Source organism: Salvelinus namaycush, chromosome 24, assembly GCF_016432855.1.
Source record: "Salvelinus namaycush isolate Seneca chromosome 24, SaNama_1.0, whole genome shotgun sequence".
NCBI lineage: Eukaryota > Metazoa > Chordata > Actinopteri > Salmoniformes > Salmonidae > Salvelinus > Salvelinus namaycush.
Genome location: NC_052330.1, coordinates 29,018,020 through 29,035,531, shown reverse-complemented (window position 1 = coordinate 29,035,531; position 17,512 = coordinate 29,018,020). Strand labels below are relative to the sequence as shown.

Below are 17,512 nucleotides of genomic sequence, written 5' to 3'. Positions count from 1 at the left end.
TCTTGATGGATACATGGTAATGGACAGGTTCTTGATGGATACATGGTATAAGCAATAGGCCTACTTGCTAAGCAAGCAGCTTGGCATAGTTACACATGACCTTCATGCAGTAAAAACCTGTAACCCTCAGCTAACACAATATGAACCCAATTGACACAGCTCACGCTATGCGGCTCCATATTCTTTAACATTTGCTGCACTGGTGTCAGAAATTAGAAAATTAGATATTGCATGTGACCTTTTCCCTCACAACCAAAACAAAAATGTATTGGCTGCATGGAAAACGGGGGAAGTCACTCCAGCAAAGTTGCACCAATCAAATTCCATTTAAAAAACAAACCGATCAACAAAATGACAATTGTGACAATTGTTAGCACCTCATAAGGATTCTTACTTATGAAAAAAGGAGCTGTATTGTGGCCTACCATGGCTCCTTTAACTGGGGTATAAAAATAAGCTAACACTCATGGAATATGCATTTTTCATCAATCACAATGTGGAAAAGCAAAAACACTCACAAAAACTAAAAAAATGGTTTCCACTATTAAACAATAGGTACACTATAAGGGCAATAATGAATAAGTTCAAACCCAGACTCAAACCCACACAACAGTACATGTGCACTGGAGGCAGTTGCACAGACCACTGATTTGACTTAAATGTTAAATTAACACATAGGTCTCAGCCAATTTAACTTAATTTTGTAAGTTAAGTTAATGTACAGATTTGTAGTTATCCTGACTTGACATTTAAAGTCAAGACAACTGTTGTATTCATTTAGTTAATTTGACTTGTTGATAGCTGATTTGAAAGTTGAGGGAACACATCGTTCATAGCTGATTCAACTTGATTTTATAAGTTAAGACAATGTAATGACTTGTAGTTAATATAACATGTCATTTTTTGTCAACACAGCTAGGATCTTGTTTTAGTTTATTTGACTTATTAGTTCTGATTTGAAAGCTGACTGAACAAATTGTTCTTAGATTATTCAAATTGATTTTGTAAGTTAGGACAGTGTAATTAATTGTAGTTATCAAAGCTTGAAATGTTTAGTAAACACAACTGTTATCTTGGTGTTGTTGATTTGACTTCTTGGTTCTGAATTTAAAGTTAAAATAACACATAGGTCTTAGCTGATTTAACTTAATTTTGTAAGTAAAGTTCACGTCAAGATTTGTAGTTATCCTAACTTGACATTTAAAGTCCAAACAAATGTTGTCTTTATTTAGTTCATTTGAAGTATTGAATCTAATTTGAAAGTTGAGGGAAGAGATAGTTCATAGCTGATTCAACTTGATTTTGTAAGTTAAGACAATGTAATGACTTGTAGTTAATATAACATGTCATTTTTTGTCAACAACTGGGATCTTGTTTAAGTTTATTTGACTTATTAGTTCTGATTTGAAAGTTGACTGAGCAAATTGTTCTTTGCTAACTGAACTTGAGTTTTTATGTTTACAGCTTTTATTGAGTTGAAGTCAACTTAACTTAACATGATTTGTCAAATCAACACATTTTGCACATTTAGTTGACTTGAATAGATTAAATAAGTTATTTTGACTTAATCCCCAAAACGTTTTTTACAGTGTAGTAGTGAGGCAAAAAAAATGTCATCAAATCATTTTTTAAAAAATATATTTTGATACTTCAAGGGGTCAGTTCAAAATCAAATAGCTAAATGATTATTGGTATTACCTTCTTAAAACACTTTTCTTATTGCTTAGTAGAATCCCCGCCCCCCCAATCTAAATGAAAATGATACAAACCTAAAAAGTAACTTCTATTGCCATTGCCAACTATATAAAAATGTAAAAATTAAAACATTGCAGCCTGCAGGTAGAAAATATCCTGATAAAAATACATATCCTATTCATCACACTGGCTACACATGGCCTGTCTGCAACGAACTTGAAACATTGTATCAACTATTTATAGGTGGGTCTAGCCCGAAGCTTGAGCTAGCGAACTTGCAACATTGTATAAAGCATTCTGTGCCCTCAGAGTTTCTGATTTTAATTAGTCTATAAATACATCTCTTTGCCAAAAGTCGTCATCCCTCCCATGTCTTCTTCGACTACTATTTTTGAAAGTGTAAGGATAATAATTCAGCCATAGTTGTTCTGAAATGTTTATTACTTGGGGGGGTTCTGGAAGGGAGAGGTTTTCTGCACAACACCGCAACCTATTTCAGTCCAAGTCAAGCACTGATAAGAAGTAATCAGCTAGATAAGAAGTAATTCCACTGGATCAGAACACGACATTTTCGGTCGTGCTCTCCCTTTCGAGTGGTTATTGAAAGGGAGAGAGCTGGAAACGTTTGTCAGGTATCCTATAGAGGCCTACTTCTATGCGTGCGCGTCCTTACTCAGGAGCGCCCTTTAAACAAAATACAACTAAATTGACAAAACTGGTAAATGGGATGAAATAAACCAAAACTTGTTTCTCACAAATGTAGCATAGGTTGTGCACTCTGCAAACAATGTGTCCACTCAGACAATGAGAACGTGAAGACAGGAATACGAATATTGAATGTATTAAAATAATTACTGTAACCAAAGCAACAAACATTGTTGATTAGAAATTGTAAGAATTAACGGTAAATGTACTACTGGTGATATGTAATGGGGAATTGATATACACTAACAATCAAACGCAAACAATTCACAAATTGGCGGGAGAGAGCGCATTGTGCATCTGGGTCATTGGCCTTGCAGCATTTACGGTGATATGGCCTGAGCAGAACTCAGGGCATTCATACATCTTGCGCTTTACGGCGCAGTGCAGAGCTGTTGTCAAGGAAGTGAGTTTGTGTTTATACAAGATGTACCGCCCCGCCTACGGTCAACCAATCTGTATAGCTCCGCATTGTTACAAAATTTGGCCTCTGCATGCCTCTGGAGGCTATGCAATTGCGTCACACCCTCCATATGGAGCCTCCGGCGACATTTTCAGATCAAGCATACATTTGATTTTAGTCTTAGCCTCCGCAATAGATAAGTTCACTGAGGTAAGGGGAAATATATATATATTTGTTACTGCTCGACTAAAACAATCTCGGTCAACCAAAGCCTAACGACCAAAGAATCGACCAGTTGACTAATTTGGGTCAGCCCTACTTTACTGGCATAAAAACGGTGGATGGAAACGTGGTTAGTGAATAGGCCGACTATACTACCACAATGGAATTATTTTGCAGTATTAATGCATACTCATATGATGCTACAAGTAAAAGCTGAAGGAATTCCTTTAATTAAATAACCAACAATATTTCAGACAGGATGCTTTATTTAATAAAATAAACTTAGAAACAGAACATTGTTCTCTGGAAAAGAATTTGGCAGCCCAACAGAACAGACAAAAAATGATCCCGAAAATTAAAATGCCCCCCCCCCCCCCCCCCCACACACACACACACACACACACCGATCTTGAATGATTAATTCTTGAACTCCCAAATTGATAGAAGTTAACTGAGAAACAAAATAAGTAAATATGACATATTAGGGCTGTTATCTTGTAAGGCTAATGTAAACGTTTTGCTGCCCCCTCTCTGGACAGCCTGTCAGCCTCCTCGTTTCCTAGGTACCCAGCGTGGCCCGGGATGTGCAACTGGAGAGAGAAGAGAGAGAGTCAAAGGCAGAAGAAGACTGTTAATAATTTCAGTTGTGCATCACCATCCTTGAAAGTTCCAAAACTTTTTTGGTCCACAACCCCATTTTGATATCAGAAAATTATTGCGACCCCAACTATGCGAAAAAGTGATGTAAAGCAGTCGAAGTATGGGTGTATTTGCATGTCCCGGTGGATCAAAAGTAGTCAGTATTTGGTGTGGTCACCAGCTGTATTAAGTACTGCAGTGCATCTCCTCCTCATGGACTGCACCAGATTTGGCAGTTCTTGCTGTGAGATGTTACCCCACTCTTCCACCAAGGCACCTGCAAGTTCCCAGACATTTTTGGAGGGAATGGCCCTAGCCCTCACCCTCCAATCCAACAGGTCCCAGACGTGCTCAATGGGATTGAGATCCTGGCTCTTCGCTGGCCATGGCAGAACACTGACATTCCTGTCTTGCAGGAAATCAGACATACTGCTCGTTCTGTGCTGGGTGGCATTGTCATGCTGGAGGGTCATGTCAGGATGAGCCTGCAGGAAGGGTACCACATGAGGGAGGAGGATGTCTTCCCTGTAATGCACAGCGTTGAGATTGCCTGCAATGACAACAAGCTCAGTCCAATGATGCTGTGACACACCACCCCAGACCATGACGGACCCTCCACCTCCAAATCGATCCCGCTCCAGAGTACAGGCCTCGGTGTAACGCTCATTCCTTCGACGATAAACACAAATCCGAACATCACCCCTGGTAAGACAAAACCTCCGACTCGTCAGTGAACAGCACTTTTTGCCAGTCCTGTCTGGTCCAGCAACGGTTGGTTTGTGCCCATAGGCGACGTTGTTGCCGGTGATGTCTGGTGAGGACCTGCCTTACAACAGGCCTACAAGCCCTCAGTCCAGCCTCTCTCAGCCTATTGCGTTTAGTCTGAGCACTGATGGAGGGATTGTGCGTTCCTGGTGTAACTTGGGCAAATGTTGTTGCCATTCTGTACCTGTCCCGCATGTGTGATGTCCGGATGTACCGATCCTGTGCAGGTGTTGTTACACAAGGTCTGCCACTGCGAGGACAATCAGCTGTCCGTCCTGTCTCCCTGTAGCGCTGTCTTAGGCGTCTCACAGTACGGACATTGCAATTTATTGCCCTGGCCACATCTGCAGTCCTCATGCCTCCTTGCAGCATGCCTAAGGCACGTTCACGCAGATGAGCAGGGACCCTGGGGATCTTTCTTTTGGTGTTTTTCAGAGTCAGTAGAAAGGCCTCTTTAGTGTACTAAGTTTTCATAACTTTGACCTTAATTGTCTACCGTCTGTAAGCTGTTAGTGTCTTAACGACCGTTCCACAGGTGCATGTTCATTAATTGTTTATGGTTCATTGAACAAGCATGGGAAACAGTTTAAACCCTCTAAAATGAAGATCTGTGAAGTTATTTGGATTTTTACAAATTATCATTGAACGACAGGGTCCTGAAAAAGGGACATTTCTTTTTTTGCTGAGTATATATACACTGCTCAAAAAAATAAAGGGAACACTAAAATAACACATCCTAGATCTGAATGAATGAAATATTCTTATTAAATACTTTTTTCTTTACATAGTTGAATGTGCTGACAACAAAATCACACAAAAATGATCAATGGAAATCAAATTTATCAACCCATGGAGGTCTGGATTTGGAGTCACACTCAAAATTAAAGTGGAAAACCACACTACAGGCTGATCCAACTTTGACGTAATGTCCTTAAAACAAGTCAAAATGAGGCTCAGTAGTGTGTGTGGCCTCCACGTGCCTGTATGACCTCCCTACAATGCCTGGGCATGCTCCTGATGAGGTGGCGGATGGTCTCCTGAGGGATCTCCTCCCAGACCTGGACTAAAGCATCCGCCAACTCCTGGACAGTCTGTGGTGCAACGTGGCGTTGGTGGATGGAGCGAGACATGATGTCCCAGATGTGCTCAATTGGATTCAGGTCTGGGGAACGGGCGGGCCAGTCCATAGCATCAATGCCTTCCTCTTGCAGGAACTGCTGACATACTCCAGCCACATGAGGTCTAGCATTGTCTTGCATTAGGAGGAACCCAGGGCCAACCGCACCAGCATATGGTCTCACAAGGGGTCTGAGGATCTCATCTCGGTACCTAATGGCAGCCAGGCTACCTCTGGCGAGCACATGGAGGGCTGTGCGGCCCCCCAAAGAAATGCCACCCCACACCATGACTGACCCACCGCCAAACCGGTCATGCTGGAGGATGTTGCAGGCAGCAGAACGTTCTCCACGGCGTCTCCAGACTCTGTCACGTGCTCAGTGTGAACCTGCTTTCATCTGAAGAGCACAGGGCACCAGTGGCGAATTTGCCAATCTTGGTGTTCTCTGGCAAATGCCAAACGTCCTGCACGGTGTTGGGCTGTAAGCACAACCCCCACCTGTGGACGTCGGGCCCTCATACCACCCTCATGGAGTCTGTTTCTGACCGTTTGAGCAGACACATGCACAGTTGTGGCCTGCTGGAGGTCATTTTGCAGGGCTCTGGCAGTGCTCCTCCTGCTCCTCCTTGCACAAAGGCGGAGGTAGCGGTCCTGCTGCTGGGTTGTTGCCCTCCTACGGCCTCCTCCACGTCTCCTGATGTACTGGCCTGTCTCCTGGTAGCGCCTCCATGCTCTGGACACTACGCTGACAGACACAGCAAACCTTCTTGCCACAGCTCGCATTGATGTGCCATCCTGGATGAGCTGAACTACCTGAGCCACTTGTGTGGGTTGTAGACTCCGTCTCATGCTACCACTAGAGTGAAAGCATCGCCAGCATTCAAAAGTGACCAAAACATCAGCCAGGAAGCATAGGAACTGAGAAGTGGTCTGTGGTCACCCCCTGCAGAACCACTCCTTTATTGGGGGTGTCTTGCTAATTGCCTATAATTTCCACCTGTTATCTATTCCATTTGCACAACAGCATGTGAAATTTTTTGTCAATCAATGTTGCTTCCTAAGTGGACAGTTTGATTTCACAGAAGTGTGATTGACTTGGAGTTACATTGTGTTGTTTAAGTGTTCCCTTTATTTTTTTGAGCAGTGTATATATATATATATATATATATATATATATATACACACACACACATACACAGTGCCTTTGGAAAGTGTTCAGACCCCTTGACTTTTTCCACATTTTGTTACGTTACAGCCTTATTCTAAAATGTATTACATTTATCTTTTTCCTCAGCAATCTACAAACAATAACCCATAATAAGAAAGCAAAACAGTTTTTTTTAGAAATGTTTGCAAATGTATAAAAAAAAACATGTATTTAAGTATTCAGACCCTTTGCTATGACACTTGACATTGAGCTCAGGTGCATCCTGTTTCCATTGATCATCATTGAGATGTTTCTACAACTTTGAGTCCACCTGTGGTAAATTCAATTGTTTGGACATGATTTTGAAAAAGCACACACCTGTCTACATTAGGTCCCACAGATGACAGTGCATGTCAGAACAAAATACGAATCATGAGGTTAAAGGAATTGTATGTAGCTCCGAGACAGGATTGTGTCGAGGCACAGATCTGGGGAAGGGTAGCAAAACATTTCTGCAGCATTGACAATCCCCAACAACACAGTGGCCTCCATAATTCTTAAATGGAAGAAGTTTGGAACCACCAAGACTCTTCTAAGAGCTGGCCGCCCGGTCAAACTGAGCAATCGGGGGAAAAGGGCCTTGAAACCAAGATTTAACTCTTTGGCCTGAATGCCAAACGTCACGTCTGGAGGAAACCTGGCACCATCCCTACGGTGAAGCATAGTGGTGGCAGCATCATGCTGTGGGGATTATTTTCAGCGGCAGGGACTGGGAGACTAGTCAGGATCGAGGCAAAGATTAATGGAGCAAAGTAGAGATCCTTGATGAAAACCTACTCCAGAGCACTCAGGGACAAAGGTTCACCTTCCAACAGGACAACAACCCTAAGCACACAGCCAAGACAATGAAAGAGTGGCTTCGGGTTGAGTCTCTGAATGTCCTTGAGTGGCCCAGACATAGTCCGGACTTAACTGGATCCAACATCTCTGGAGAGACCTGAAAATAGCTGTGCAGCAACACTCCCCACACAACCTGACAGAGCTTGAGACAATCTGCAGAAAAGAATGGGAGAAACTCCCCAAATACATGTGTGCCAAGCTTGTCGCGTCATACCAAAGAAGAGTCGAGGCTGTAATCGCTGCCAAAGGTGCTTCAACAAAGTACTGAGTAAAGGGTCTGAATAGTTATGTAAATGTGTGAAGTACATTTTTTATAAATTAGCAATAATTTATAAAAACCTGTTTTTGCTTTGTCATTATGGGGTATTGTGTGTAGATTGAGGGTAAACAACTATTTAATCAATTTGAGTAAGTCTGTAACCTAACAATGTGGAAAAAGTCCTAAAGATACTGTGTGTGTGTATGTGTAATATATATCTCACACACAGTACCAGTCAAAAGTTTGGACACACCTACTCATTCAAGGGTTTATCTTTATTTTTACTATTTTCTACATTGTAGAATAATAGTGAAGACATCAAAACTATGAAATAACACATGGAATCATGTAGTAACCAAAAATGTTAAACAAATTAAAAAATATTATAGATTCTTCAAAGTAGCCACATCAAGTTGCCTTGATGACAGATTTGCACACTCCTGGTATTCTCTCAAGCAGCTTCATGAGGTAGTCACCTGGAATGCTTGAAGGAGTTCCCACATATGCTGAGCACTTGTTGGCTGCTTTCCTTCACTCTGTGGTCCAACTTGAAAAACAAATTACATTCCCACTAAGCGCAAACCAGATGGGATGGCGTATCGCTGCAGAATGCTGTGTTAGCCATGCTGGTTAAGTGTGCCTTGAATTATAAATAAATCAGAGACCGTATCACTAGCAAAGAACCCCCGCACCATCACACCTCCTCCTCCATACTTCACAGTGGGAACCACAGATGCAGATCATCCGTTCACCTTCTCTGCGTCTCACAAAGACACGGCGGTTGGAACCAAAAATCTCAAATTTGTACTCATCAGACTAAAGGACAAATTTCCACCGTTCTAATGTCCATTGATCGTGTTTCTTGGCCCAAGCAAGTCTCTTCTCCTTATTGGTGTCCTTTAGTAGTGGTTTCTTTGCAGCAATTCGACCATGAAGGCCTGATTCACGCAGTCTCCTCTGAACAGTTGATGTTGAGATGTGTCTGTTACTTGAACTCTGTGAAGCATTTATTTGGACTGCAATTTCTGAGGCTGGTAACTCTAATGAACCTATCTTCTGCAGCAGAGGTAACTCTGGGTCTTCCTTTCCATTGGTGGTCCTCAAGAGAGCCAGTTTCATCATAGCGCTTGATGGTTTTTGCGACTGCACTTGAAGAAACTTTCAAAGTTCTTGTCATTTTCCGGATTGACTGACCTTCATGTCTTAAAGTAACGATGGACTGTCGTTTCTCTTTGCTTATTTGAGCTGTTCTTGCCATAATATGGACTTGTTCTTTTACCAAATAGGGCTATCTTCTGTATACCACCCCTACCATGTCACAACAGAACTGATTAGCTTAAATGCATTAAGGAAAGAAATTCCACAACTGAACTTTTAACAAGGCACACCTGTTAATTGAAATGCATTCCAGGTGACTACCTCACGAAACGGGTTGAAAGAATGCGAAGTGTGCAAAGCTGTCATCAAGGAAAAGGTTGGCTACTTTAAAGAATCTCAAATATAAAATATATCTTGATTTGTTTAACACTTTTTTGGTTACTACATGATTCAATATATGTTATTTCATAGTTTTGATGTCTAAACTTATTCTACAATGTAGAAAATAGTAAAAATAAAGAAAAACCCTTGAATGAATTGGTGTTCTAAAACCATTTTCAAATCAGGAGACCTCACATATTTCTATATTTTAGTCATATCGAGAGCAGCTTACATTAGTAAGCCCATACATTTTCACACTGGTCCCCCGTGGGAATCGAACCCACAACCTCTATCAACTGAACCACACAGGACACGTGACCCAATCATCATCCATAGTTTGGGAAACTATGTTCTATTCTTTGAAACCCACTACACTTGAAGTGAAAATATTAACAGATATGTAGAGCAACAGGCGTCATTGATATTTACCCATACAACCTCCAGCTCTTCATTTAACTTGTCAAGTTTTTCAAAGTCCTCTTTGTTGATGATAGGGCCACCAGATTTGAGCCTCCAGTTGTTCAGCTTCCAGTTCTTCACCCAGCTGGTGACGCCTGGAAGAAACATCACAATAGTCATTAAGATAGTCGCATTAGCAGGCCTAGCAAGTAACGTTAGATGCTGCATCATGCCTGCAGCATCACACAAAGCCATGTCACAATCAGTCAGTCCTTTGCTGATTGAGTGTTAGTAAAGTGCTATAAGCAGCACACACGTACCATTAATGGTGAACTTGCTGTCTGTATAGAGTACCAACTTCTTGATGTCCATCTCTTTGGCCTGCTCCAAGGCTTTACAGGCTGCCTGTGCCATTCAGAAGCAAAATGTGGGATTAAATCTCTGTGGGGTTACAATCCAAAGGTTGCTGTGGCAATTCCATTCAAATAACAGCAATCTGGTTAAGAGAGTTCAGAATTAAAACAAATAAGACAAACACGGGTACTTGCCTGTAATTCTGCCCTCTGGTTGGTCTGTCTTCCATCCAGTGGTTCTGCTACATTCCTACAGTAAAGAGTCCACATGAAAACCAACCCACTGTAGTGTCAAACAGTCTATGAGTTATAACCACAGACCCAGGCCTACTCACAGAGGATGGTCACGTCCCCAGTACACCCCGATCCCAGCTCGTGCTCCGGGCTTCCCATTGCCTGAACAGCAGCCGTCTGTGTACACCACCACTGCATCACCTGGGAAAAGACTGTTGTCTTAATCATGTTTAATTGGTTTTCAATCATCATTATAGGATATTTGCTGCTACTATAAGCTATATTTGTAAGTTTGGGGTTTATTTGTGCATAGGTATGTGTATATATGACAGTCAAACATTGTGTTTTCCTTCTTGATTCTTTGCTTTATTTATTATTACTTTTTGATGTGTACTGCTGTATTTACTGATTTTATGTTGCCTTATATGGAATATACTAAAAATAATTGTTCACAAAAAGTATGTTTTACATTTCTAAACCAAAACAAGAAATACGATTTGAAGGAGTAACAGGTATATTTACCCATGTAGGTGAATCCATCAGAGCTCTTTGAAGATGCGCAGCTGTCTTGAGATGCCTCCTGGGAAGGCTTAGCTCGTTTGGCAGGGGACACCACCTCCTTCTCCTTCTCCTTCTCCTCCTCCACGTGATTATAGTGTCTCTTCTGACCAATGGGAATATACTCAAGGGCCTCCGGGGCCCTTCTTGGGAGTGTTGCCTCATAGCTGGTTCCTGAAAGATAATACCTTGGTCTGAGTAGAAGTCTGATTCTGCTGTGCCTGAATGGTGCACTACTTGTCTAATGACAAGATAGGCTGCCCATTCCTAAAGCCAGTAACAACAGTACCCATTGTATTGTCATTTTACAAGTACAGTGACCCATAGAGAAAGAACATAGCCATCGATCTACCCTCTGACACGTCTGGTGTTATCGACGTTGCTTTGCCTCTGACGAAAGCCCAGGCATCCTTTTCAGCAGCAAACTTCTTGTAGCTGGCATATGGGAACTTGTCTACTTGGCTCTTACATTCATCCCTGAAAAAGTAAACACATGATATTCAATGTGAATAGAAATGACAAAATGTGTTTAAAGACACAGTGGTAACTAGCTCCCTAGCTGGGTAACTACTACACAGCTCACCAAGTTTGGTAAACTCCAGGATTGAATCCTTTCCTCACAGCGTAGAAGAATTTGCCTTTCACCATCTCCTCTGTGCCAATGCAGACTTCCCTGTGTATTATACTATAAAGAACGGGTAACCTGAACATCACTTAGACCAGCAATTACTTAAAAGTGGAAGCACCGGTCATTGTCTTAATTTCAGAAATGTGAACAAGTTGAACAAACTAACTAGCTATGTGTTAAAATGCAAGGACAACTATTAGCTAGCCATCATTGGAAACAAATGCAGGTATGTAAACAGTGGCTAGCTTGCTAGACCACTAACCCAAAACAAACACATTTTGCTAGCTACTACCTGACAACCGTAATGTCAACACACAACTCTAGAAGTTAGCTATACATTTGAACATGACCTACGCTGACATGCTTATTTTGGACTCGGTATTTACATTAATTACTTCAAAGTTCACGATATCTGCTGCACTGATCTGTTGGCGTTAAAAATCATACTTCCGTGTTCCCATGATTCCTTCCACGACGTACTTGTATACTTCTCTCGCGAGATTCCTGCCTCTTCCCTGGCCGTCGTTGATCGAGGTAGGTCAAGATAATGCTCCCACTGGTCGGAATTTCTTGTCAAACTGTTGTAAATGTGCACAGAATTTCCTCGTTCTTGTATCAGAGTTCATCTAAGACTGTTGATGCGTTAGATTATTATATTTAAGGTTTTGGATGGCCGTTGTGTAATGAATTGTATGAAGTGTTTCAGGATAGACCTCACATGAAAACTGGAAGGAGCATAGCTGGCGCGTTGAGGCCCATGTGTTCTTGTAAGAATTGCCTGTAGTTCGTCGACTAGTGGCTTTTTAACCGTTTTAATATTTTCCTTTTAAGTGTCCTGACAGTTGTTTAGCCTGAAGTATGGTTGAGTACTGTCTGAGTTCGTTGCTAGCTAACGTTAGCCATTTGATAATGAACCTGGTTTAAAGACGGCAAACTGGCTAACGTTAGCTAGCAAATGTTAAGTAGTTAACTTGGAACATGCGACCCTATCTCCTTGTACATTGTTTGATGCAATAATTACTTGTTAGGTTGTTTATGATGGCATGGTTGCTAGCTAGCTAACGTCGTTTGTATTTTAAATCTGTAAGTGAAATCAGCCATTGTCGACTTCGTTTGATCAACCTTAGCCGATAGCGCTAGCTAGTAACTGCATGCCTGATGGTGTGATGGAGTCGGCATGGACCACTCGGCTAACGTTGGTTAGTTTCAGTGTCGATACTACATTACCTGAAACAGTGCATGATGTCCAAAGACATGCAGGACTCGGGAGTATGCTCAAATGGTAGTCTTGTCTTTCATTCATTCCAGAGACATAGGCCATGTTCAGTACCAGCGCCAAAATCGTGAAGCCCAATGGCGAAAAGCCAGATGAGTTCGAGTCTGGAATTTCCCAGGTAAGCTATGGCAAATCTGTCAATATATGGCACTTTATAGAAAACTTCCTTAGTCGCTTGGCTAATGCTGTATGCAATATTCAACATATCAGCCTTCTTTCTAGGCTCTACTGGAGCTGGAGATGAACTCAGACATGAAGGCTCAGCTGAGGGAGCTGAACATCACTGCTGCAAAGGTAAGGATCCTATACTACATGTCTTGAACTTGCCTTCATTCTGACTGTTTGCTCAGACCATTTTTGGATAACTGAAGATGAATGTGGTAGGAGTTTGTCTGATGTAGTAAAAGGAGCTGTGTTTGAGTTTAACCCCAACGTGGACATCCTGTGAGGTTGCTCTCGCATCGCTCTGTCCTTGTGGCGTATGGGAGCGTAGTACTTTACAGTGCTGTGACGTACAGTCCCGTTCCACGACGTTGGAGAGCAAGCTTTGTCCCCGGCCTTCGGGCTGGTGAGGACGGCGTTCTGTATATTCCTACATCTTCCCAGAGCCCTTTGGGCCATGACTGGGGGGCTAAACCATGCAGTGCATAGAATTTCTTTCAGACAGCTGAAGCACTCAAAGCATCTATTGAAGTGTTTGTATTTGCCTCAGTTTGTGTTCTAACTGAAATGCTATCCTCTCCCTCAGGAAATTGAAGTTGGTGGTAGCAGGAAAGCCATCATCATCTTTGTCCCTGTGCCCCAGCTGAAATCTTTCCAGAAGATTCAGGTGCGACTCGTGAGGGAGCTGGAAAAGAAGTTCAGTGGGAAACACGTTGTCTTCGTTGCACAGGTTAGGGTGATGTTGTCTCGCTGTCCTGTTTTCCACAAGTTGCAGGGGCAGTTTGCAGAGCTGTTGCGGTGACCCCGCTGTCGGTTAGCTTGGTTCTTTTGGAGAAGTCTATTAACAGACATCTTTAGTGCTCAAATATACATGTTTCTATGCTGTGAGTGTAGTATAATATCAACGTGGACATCCGGTGAGGTTGCTCTCACATGGCTCTGTCCTTGTGGCGTATGGGAGCGTAGTACTTCACAGTGCTGTGACGTACAGTCCCGTTCCACGACGTTGGAGAGCAAGCTTTGTCCCCGGCCTTCGGGCTGGTGAGGACGGCGTTCTGTATATTCCTACATCTTCCCAGAGCCCTTTGGGCCATGACTGGGGGGCTAAACCATGCGGTGTACATGATTTATTTAGAATGCTTGTTGGGCTTTAAAAGTCTGCCTGTGTAAATTGGTAATCCTTGATATTTTTTGAACTTGCAGAGGAGAATCCTGCCCAAACCAACCAGGAAAAGCCGTATCAAGAATAAGCAGAAGCGTCCCAGGAGGTGAGTTCTGTTGTCAGACCTGCATGTCCTCGACTATATACTGTATGGAAGAGAATGGATTGTAGTTTTAAAGTTAGAGCAAATGGGTGCTAGGTTTAGAAGTTCAAATTGTTGTGCCATATTTGATGCTGCCATACTTGCACACCGTATTTGGACCCAACGTGGACATCCTGTGAGGTTGCTCTCGCATCGCTCTGTCCTTGTGGCGTATGGGAGCGTAGTACTTTACAGTGCTGTGACGTACAGTCCCGTTCCACGACGTTGGAGAGCAAGCTTTGTCCCCGGCCTTCGGGCTGGTGAGGACGGCGTTCTGTATATTCCTACATCTTCCCAGAGCCCTTTGGGCCATGACTGGGGGGCTAAACCATGCAGTGCATAGAATTTCTTTCAGACAGCTGAAGCACTCAAAGCATCTATTGAAGTGTTTGTATTTGCCTCAGTTTGTGTTCTAACTGAAATGCTATCCTCTCCCTCAGGAAATTGAAGTTGGTGGTAGCAGGAAAGCCATCATCATCTTTGTCCCTGTGCCCCAGCTGAAATCTTTCCAGAAGATTCAGGTGCGACTCGTGAGGGAGCTGGAAAAGAAGTTCAGTGGAAAACACGTTGTCTTCGTTGCACAGGTTAGGGTGATGTTGTCTCGCTGTCCTGTTTTCCACAAGTTGCAGGGGCAGTTTGCAGAGCTGTTGCGGTGACCCCGCTGTCGGTTAGCTTGGTTCTTTTGGAGAAGTCTATTAACAGACATCTTTAGTGCTCAAATATACATGTTTCTATGCTGTGAGTGTAGTATAATATCAACGTGGACATCCGGTGAGGTTGCTCTCACATGGCTCTGTCCTTGTGGCGTATGGGAGCGTAGTACTTCACAGTGCTGTGACGTACAGTCCCGTTCCACGACGTTGGAGAGCAAGCTTTGTCCCCGGCCTTCGGGCTGGTGAGGACGGCGTTCTGTATATTCCTACATCTTCCCAGAGCCCTTTGGGCCATGACTGGGGGGCTAAACCATGCGGTGTACATGATTTATTTAGAATGCTTGTTGGGCTTTAAAAGTCTGCCTGTGTAAATTGGTAATCCTTGATATTTTTTGAACTTGCAGAGGAGAATCCTGCCCAAACCAACCAGGAAAAGCCGTATCAAGAATAAGCAGAAGCGTCCCAGGAGGTGAGTTCTGTTGTCAGACCTGCATGTCCTCGACTATATACTGTATGGAAGAGAATGGATTGTAGTTTTAAAGTTAGAGCAAATGGGTGCTAGGTTTAGAAGTTCAAATTGTTGTGCCATATTTGATGCTGCCATACTTGCACACCGTATTTGGACCCAACGTGGACATCCTGTGAGGTTGCTCTCGCATCGCTCTGTCCTTGTGGCGTATGGGAGCGTAGTACTTTACAGTGCTGTGACGTACAGTCCCGTTCCACGACGTTGGAGAGCAAGCTTTGTCCCCGGCCTTCGGGCTGGTGAGGACGGCGTTCTGTATATTCCTACATCTTCCCAGAGCCCTTTGGGCCATGACTGGGGGGCTAAACCATGCGGTGTACAATTGTACTAACACCATGTCGTATGCTTTTAATGGGATTTTATAATAGGTTATTATATAGCTACAAGATTAAACGGGGACAAACCATATAATGCAACATCAACTTTCCTTCCTATTACCTTGCGTTACCCTACGAGTAGGTGTTTTAACCCCAGTGTCCTGGCTAAATTCCCAATCTGGCCCTCGTACCATCATAGTCACCTAATCATCCCCAGTTTCCAATTGTCTCATTCATCCTCTCACCTGTAACTACTCCCCAGGTCGTTGCTGTAAGTAAGAATGTGTTCTCAGTAAACTTGCCTGGTAAAATACATAAAAAAATAAATTAAAAAAAATCAGATTTCAAAATACCTGTATAGCTATTTGATTGTTGCCCTTTCCATACATGCATACAGACATGCATAAATAACCTTCCTATGATTTTGAATGAGACTGATTGTAGGAAAAATAGTTTTCAAGGTTTAGAACAAATCTGTAATTACCTCAAATGTCTAATGCACGTTGTGATTTGTTTCTCCAGCCGTACTCTGACCGCCGTGCACGATGCCATCCTTGAAGACCTGGTCTTCCCCAGTGAGATTGTTGGCAAGAGGATCCGCGTGAAACTGGACAGCAGTCGGCTCATCAAGGTCCACCTTGACAAGGCTCAGCAGAACAATGTGGAACATAAAGTGAGTCGTGTCGCAGTTTGTTAACCCACCTTATCCCCAACGTGGACATCCGGTGAGGTTGCTCTCAAATGGCTCTGTCCTTGCGGCGTATGGGAGCGTAGTACTTCACAGTGCTGTGACGTACAGTCCCGTTCCACGACGTTGGAGAGCAAGCTTTGTCCCCGGCCTTCGGGCTGGTGAGGACGGCGTTCTGTATATTCCTACATCTTCCCAGAGCCCTTTGGGCCATGACTGGGGGGCTAAACCATGCGGTGTACAACTTCTCCTGACTGATGTCTCAAATGGTTTATGTGCTGCAAATGTCTTGTGCCAAATGCATGAATTTTGTGTTGTCATATGCAATTGATATATTGATCATCATAACCTGTAAATGTTGCAGTCTATGCAGTGGTTAACCAGTGGTTGTACAGATCATCATAACCTGTAAATGTTGCAGTCTATGCAGTGGTTAACCAGTGGTTGCCTTTATTTTCAGGTTGAGACCTTCTCCGGTGTCTACAAGAAGCTCACAGGCAAAGACGTTGTTTTTGAATTCCCCGAATTCCAACTGTAGAGTGCAGATGACAAAATAAATGAGTCTACTCTCAATGTCATTGCTCTGTATTCTCTGGGGATAGGGTGGTCAGTCATGCCAATCCCATACATGATGGTCTAGCCCAGGGCTCCAACCCTGTTCCTGAAGAGCTAGCCTCCTTTAGGTGTTTTCCTATCCCTGTTGTAACTAACCTGATTCAGTTTATCAGCTAATTATTAGAATGGGGTGCGCTAGATGAGGGTTGGAGTGAGCCTACAGGACGGTAGCTCTCCAGAAACAGTTGGAGAGCCCTGGTCTACAGACTAATATCCTTTCAGGAAGAAGGACCATTAACTTGAGTAACTGAAGACTTGGAGCAGCTTTGATGACTGATCAGTTGTATTGCCACATCCTACAACTTGTGGTGCTAGGGGGCTTTTTCAGATTGCTTTTGGGCCTCTGTAATGGTAGTTTTCAATGGGGGTTTTTGCACACTGGAAAATGTCCTGATCCAATTATTAAATGTTGAGTGGAATTGACAGGTAATGTATTTGCTTGTGTATAAATCCACCATGGGATATGTGCCC

The 17,512-nt window shown here is 42.9% G+C and overlaps 2 protein-coding genes and 6 non-coding genes across 14 annotated transcripts; 7 read left to right on the top strand and 1 right to left on the bottom strand.

Moving 5' to 3' along the window:
* Nucleotides 1-3,394: 3,394 nt before the first annotated feature.
* Nucleotides 3,395-11,969, bottom strand: LOC120019152 (ribonuclease H1-like). Of its 4 annotated transcripts, none has more exons than XM_038962441.1 (9): nt 11,896-11,969; nt 11,456-11,557; nt 11,225-11,349; nt 10,837-11,046; nt 10,416-10,515; nt 10,276-10,330; nt 10,048-10,132; nt 9,758-9,882; nt 3,395-3,612 (listed from the first exon to the last, which is right to left on the bottom strand). In XM_038962441.1, exons 2-9 carry the CDS (start codon nt 11,518-11,520, stop codon nt 3,526-3,528), a joined length of 852 nt encoding a protein of 283 aa, XP_038818369.1. In that variant the 5' UTR covers nt 11,521-11,557; nt 11,896-11,969; the 3' UTR covers nt 3,395-3,525. The 4 variants fall into 4 exon arrangements, with proteins under 4 accessions (XP_038818369.1, XP_038818368.1, XP_038818367.1 ...); XM_038962440.1 differs by having other exon boundaries at nt 11,887-11,965; XM_038962439.1 differs by having other exon boundaries at nt 11,855-11,913.
* LOC120019153 (40S ribosomal protein S7) lies at nt 11,960-17,004 on the top strand. Of its 4 annotated transcripts, none has more exons than XM_038962445.1 (7): nt 11,960-12,034; nt 12,809-12,894; nt 12,999-13,070; nt 13,525-13,605; nt 14,142-14,206; nt 16,261-16,411; nt 16,887-17,004. In XM_038962445.1, exons 2-7 carry the CDS (start codon nt 12,820-12,822, stop codon nt 16,962-16,964), a joined length of 522 nt encoding a protein of 173 aa, XP_038818373.1. In that variant the 5' UTR covers nt 11,960-12,034; nt 12,809-12,819; the 3' UTR covers nt 16,965-17,004. The 4 variants fall into 4 exon arrangements, with proteins under 4 accessions (XP_038818373.1, XP_038818370.1, XP_038818372.1 ...); XM_038962442.1 differs by lacking the exon at nt 14,142-14,206 and adding an exon at nt 15,300-15,364 and having other exon boundaries at nt 13,525-13,668; XM_038962444.1 differs by having other exon boundaries at nt 13,525-13,668.
* Nucleotides 13,205-13,429, top strand: LOC120019777. Its single transcript, XR_005472386.1, has one exon. It is a non-coding gene; the product is annotated as a small nucleolar RNA SNORA73 family (small nucleolar RNA).
* On the top strand, nt 13,840-14,064 carry LOC120019770. Its single transcript, XR_005472377.1, has one exon. It is a non-coding gene; the product is annotated as a small nucleolar RNA SNORA73 family (small nucleolar RNA).
* On the top strand, nt 14,363-14,587 carry LOC120019776. The gene has a single exon (XR_005472385.1). It is a non-coding gene; the product is annotated as a small nucleolar RNA SNORA73 family (small nucleolar RNA).
* Nucleotides 14,998-15,222, top strand: LOC120019769. The gene has a single exon (XR_005472376.1). It is a non-coding gene; the product is annotated as a small nucleolar RNA SNORA73 family (small nucleolar RNA).
* Nucleotides 15,521-15,745, top strand: LOC120019774. Its single transcript, XR_005472382.1, has one exon. It is a non-coding gene; the product is annotated as a small nucleolar RNA SNORA73 family (small nucleolar RNA).
* On the top strand, nt 16,448-16,672 carry LOC120019772. Its single transcript, XR_005472380.1, has one exon. It is a non-coding gene; the product is annotated as a small nucleolar RNA SNORA73 family (small nucleolar RNA).
* Nucleotides 17,005-17,512: the final 508 nt, after the last annotated feature.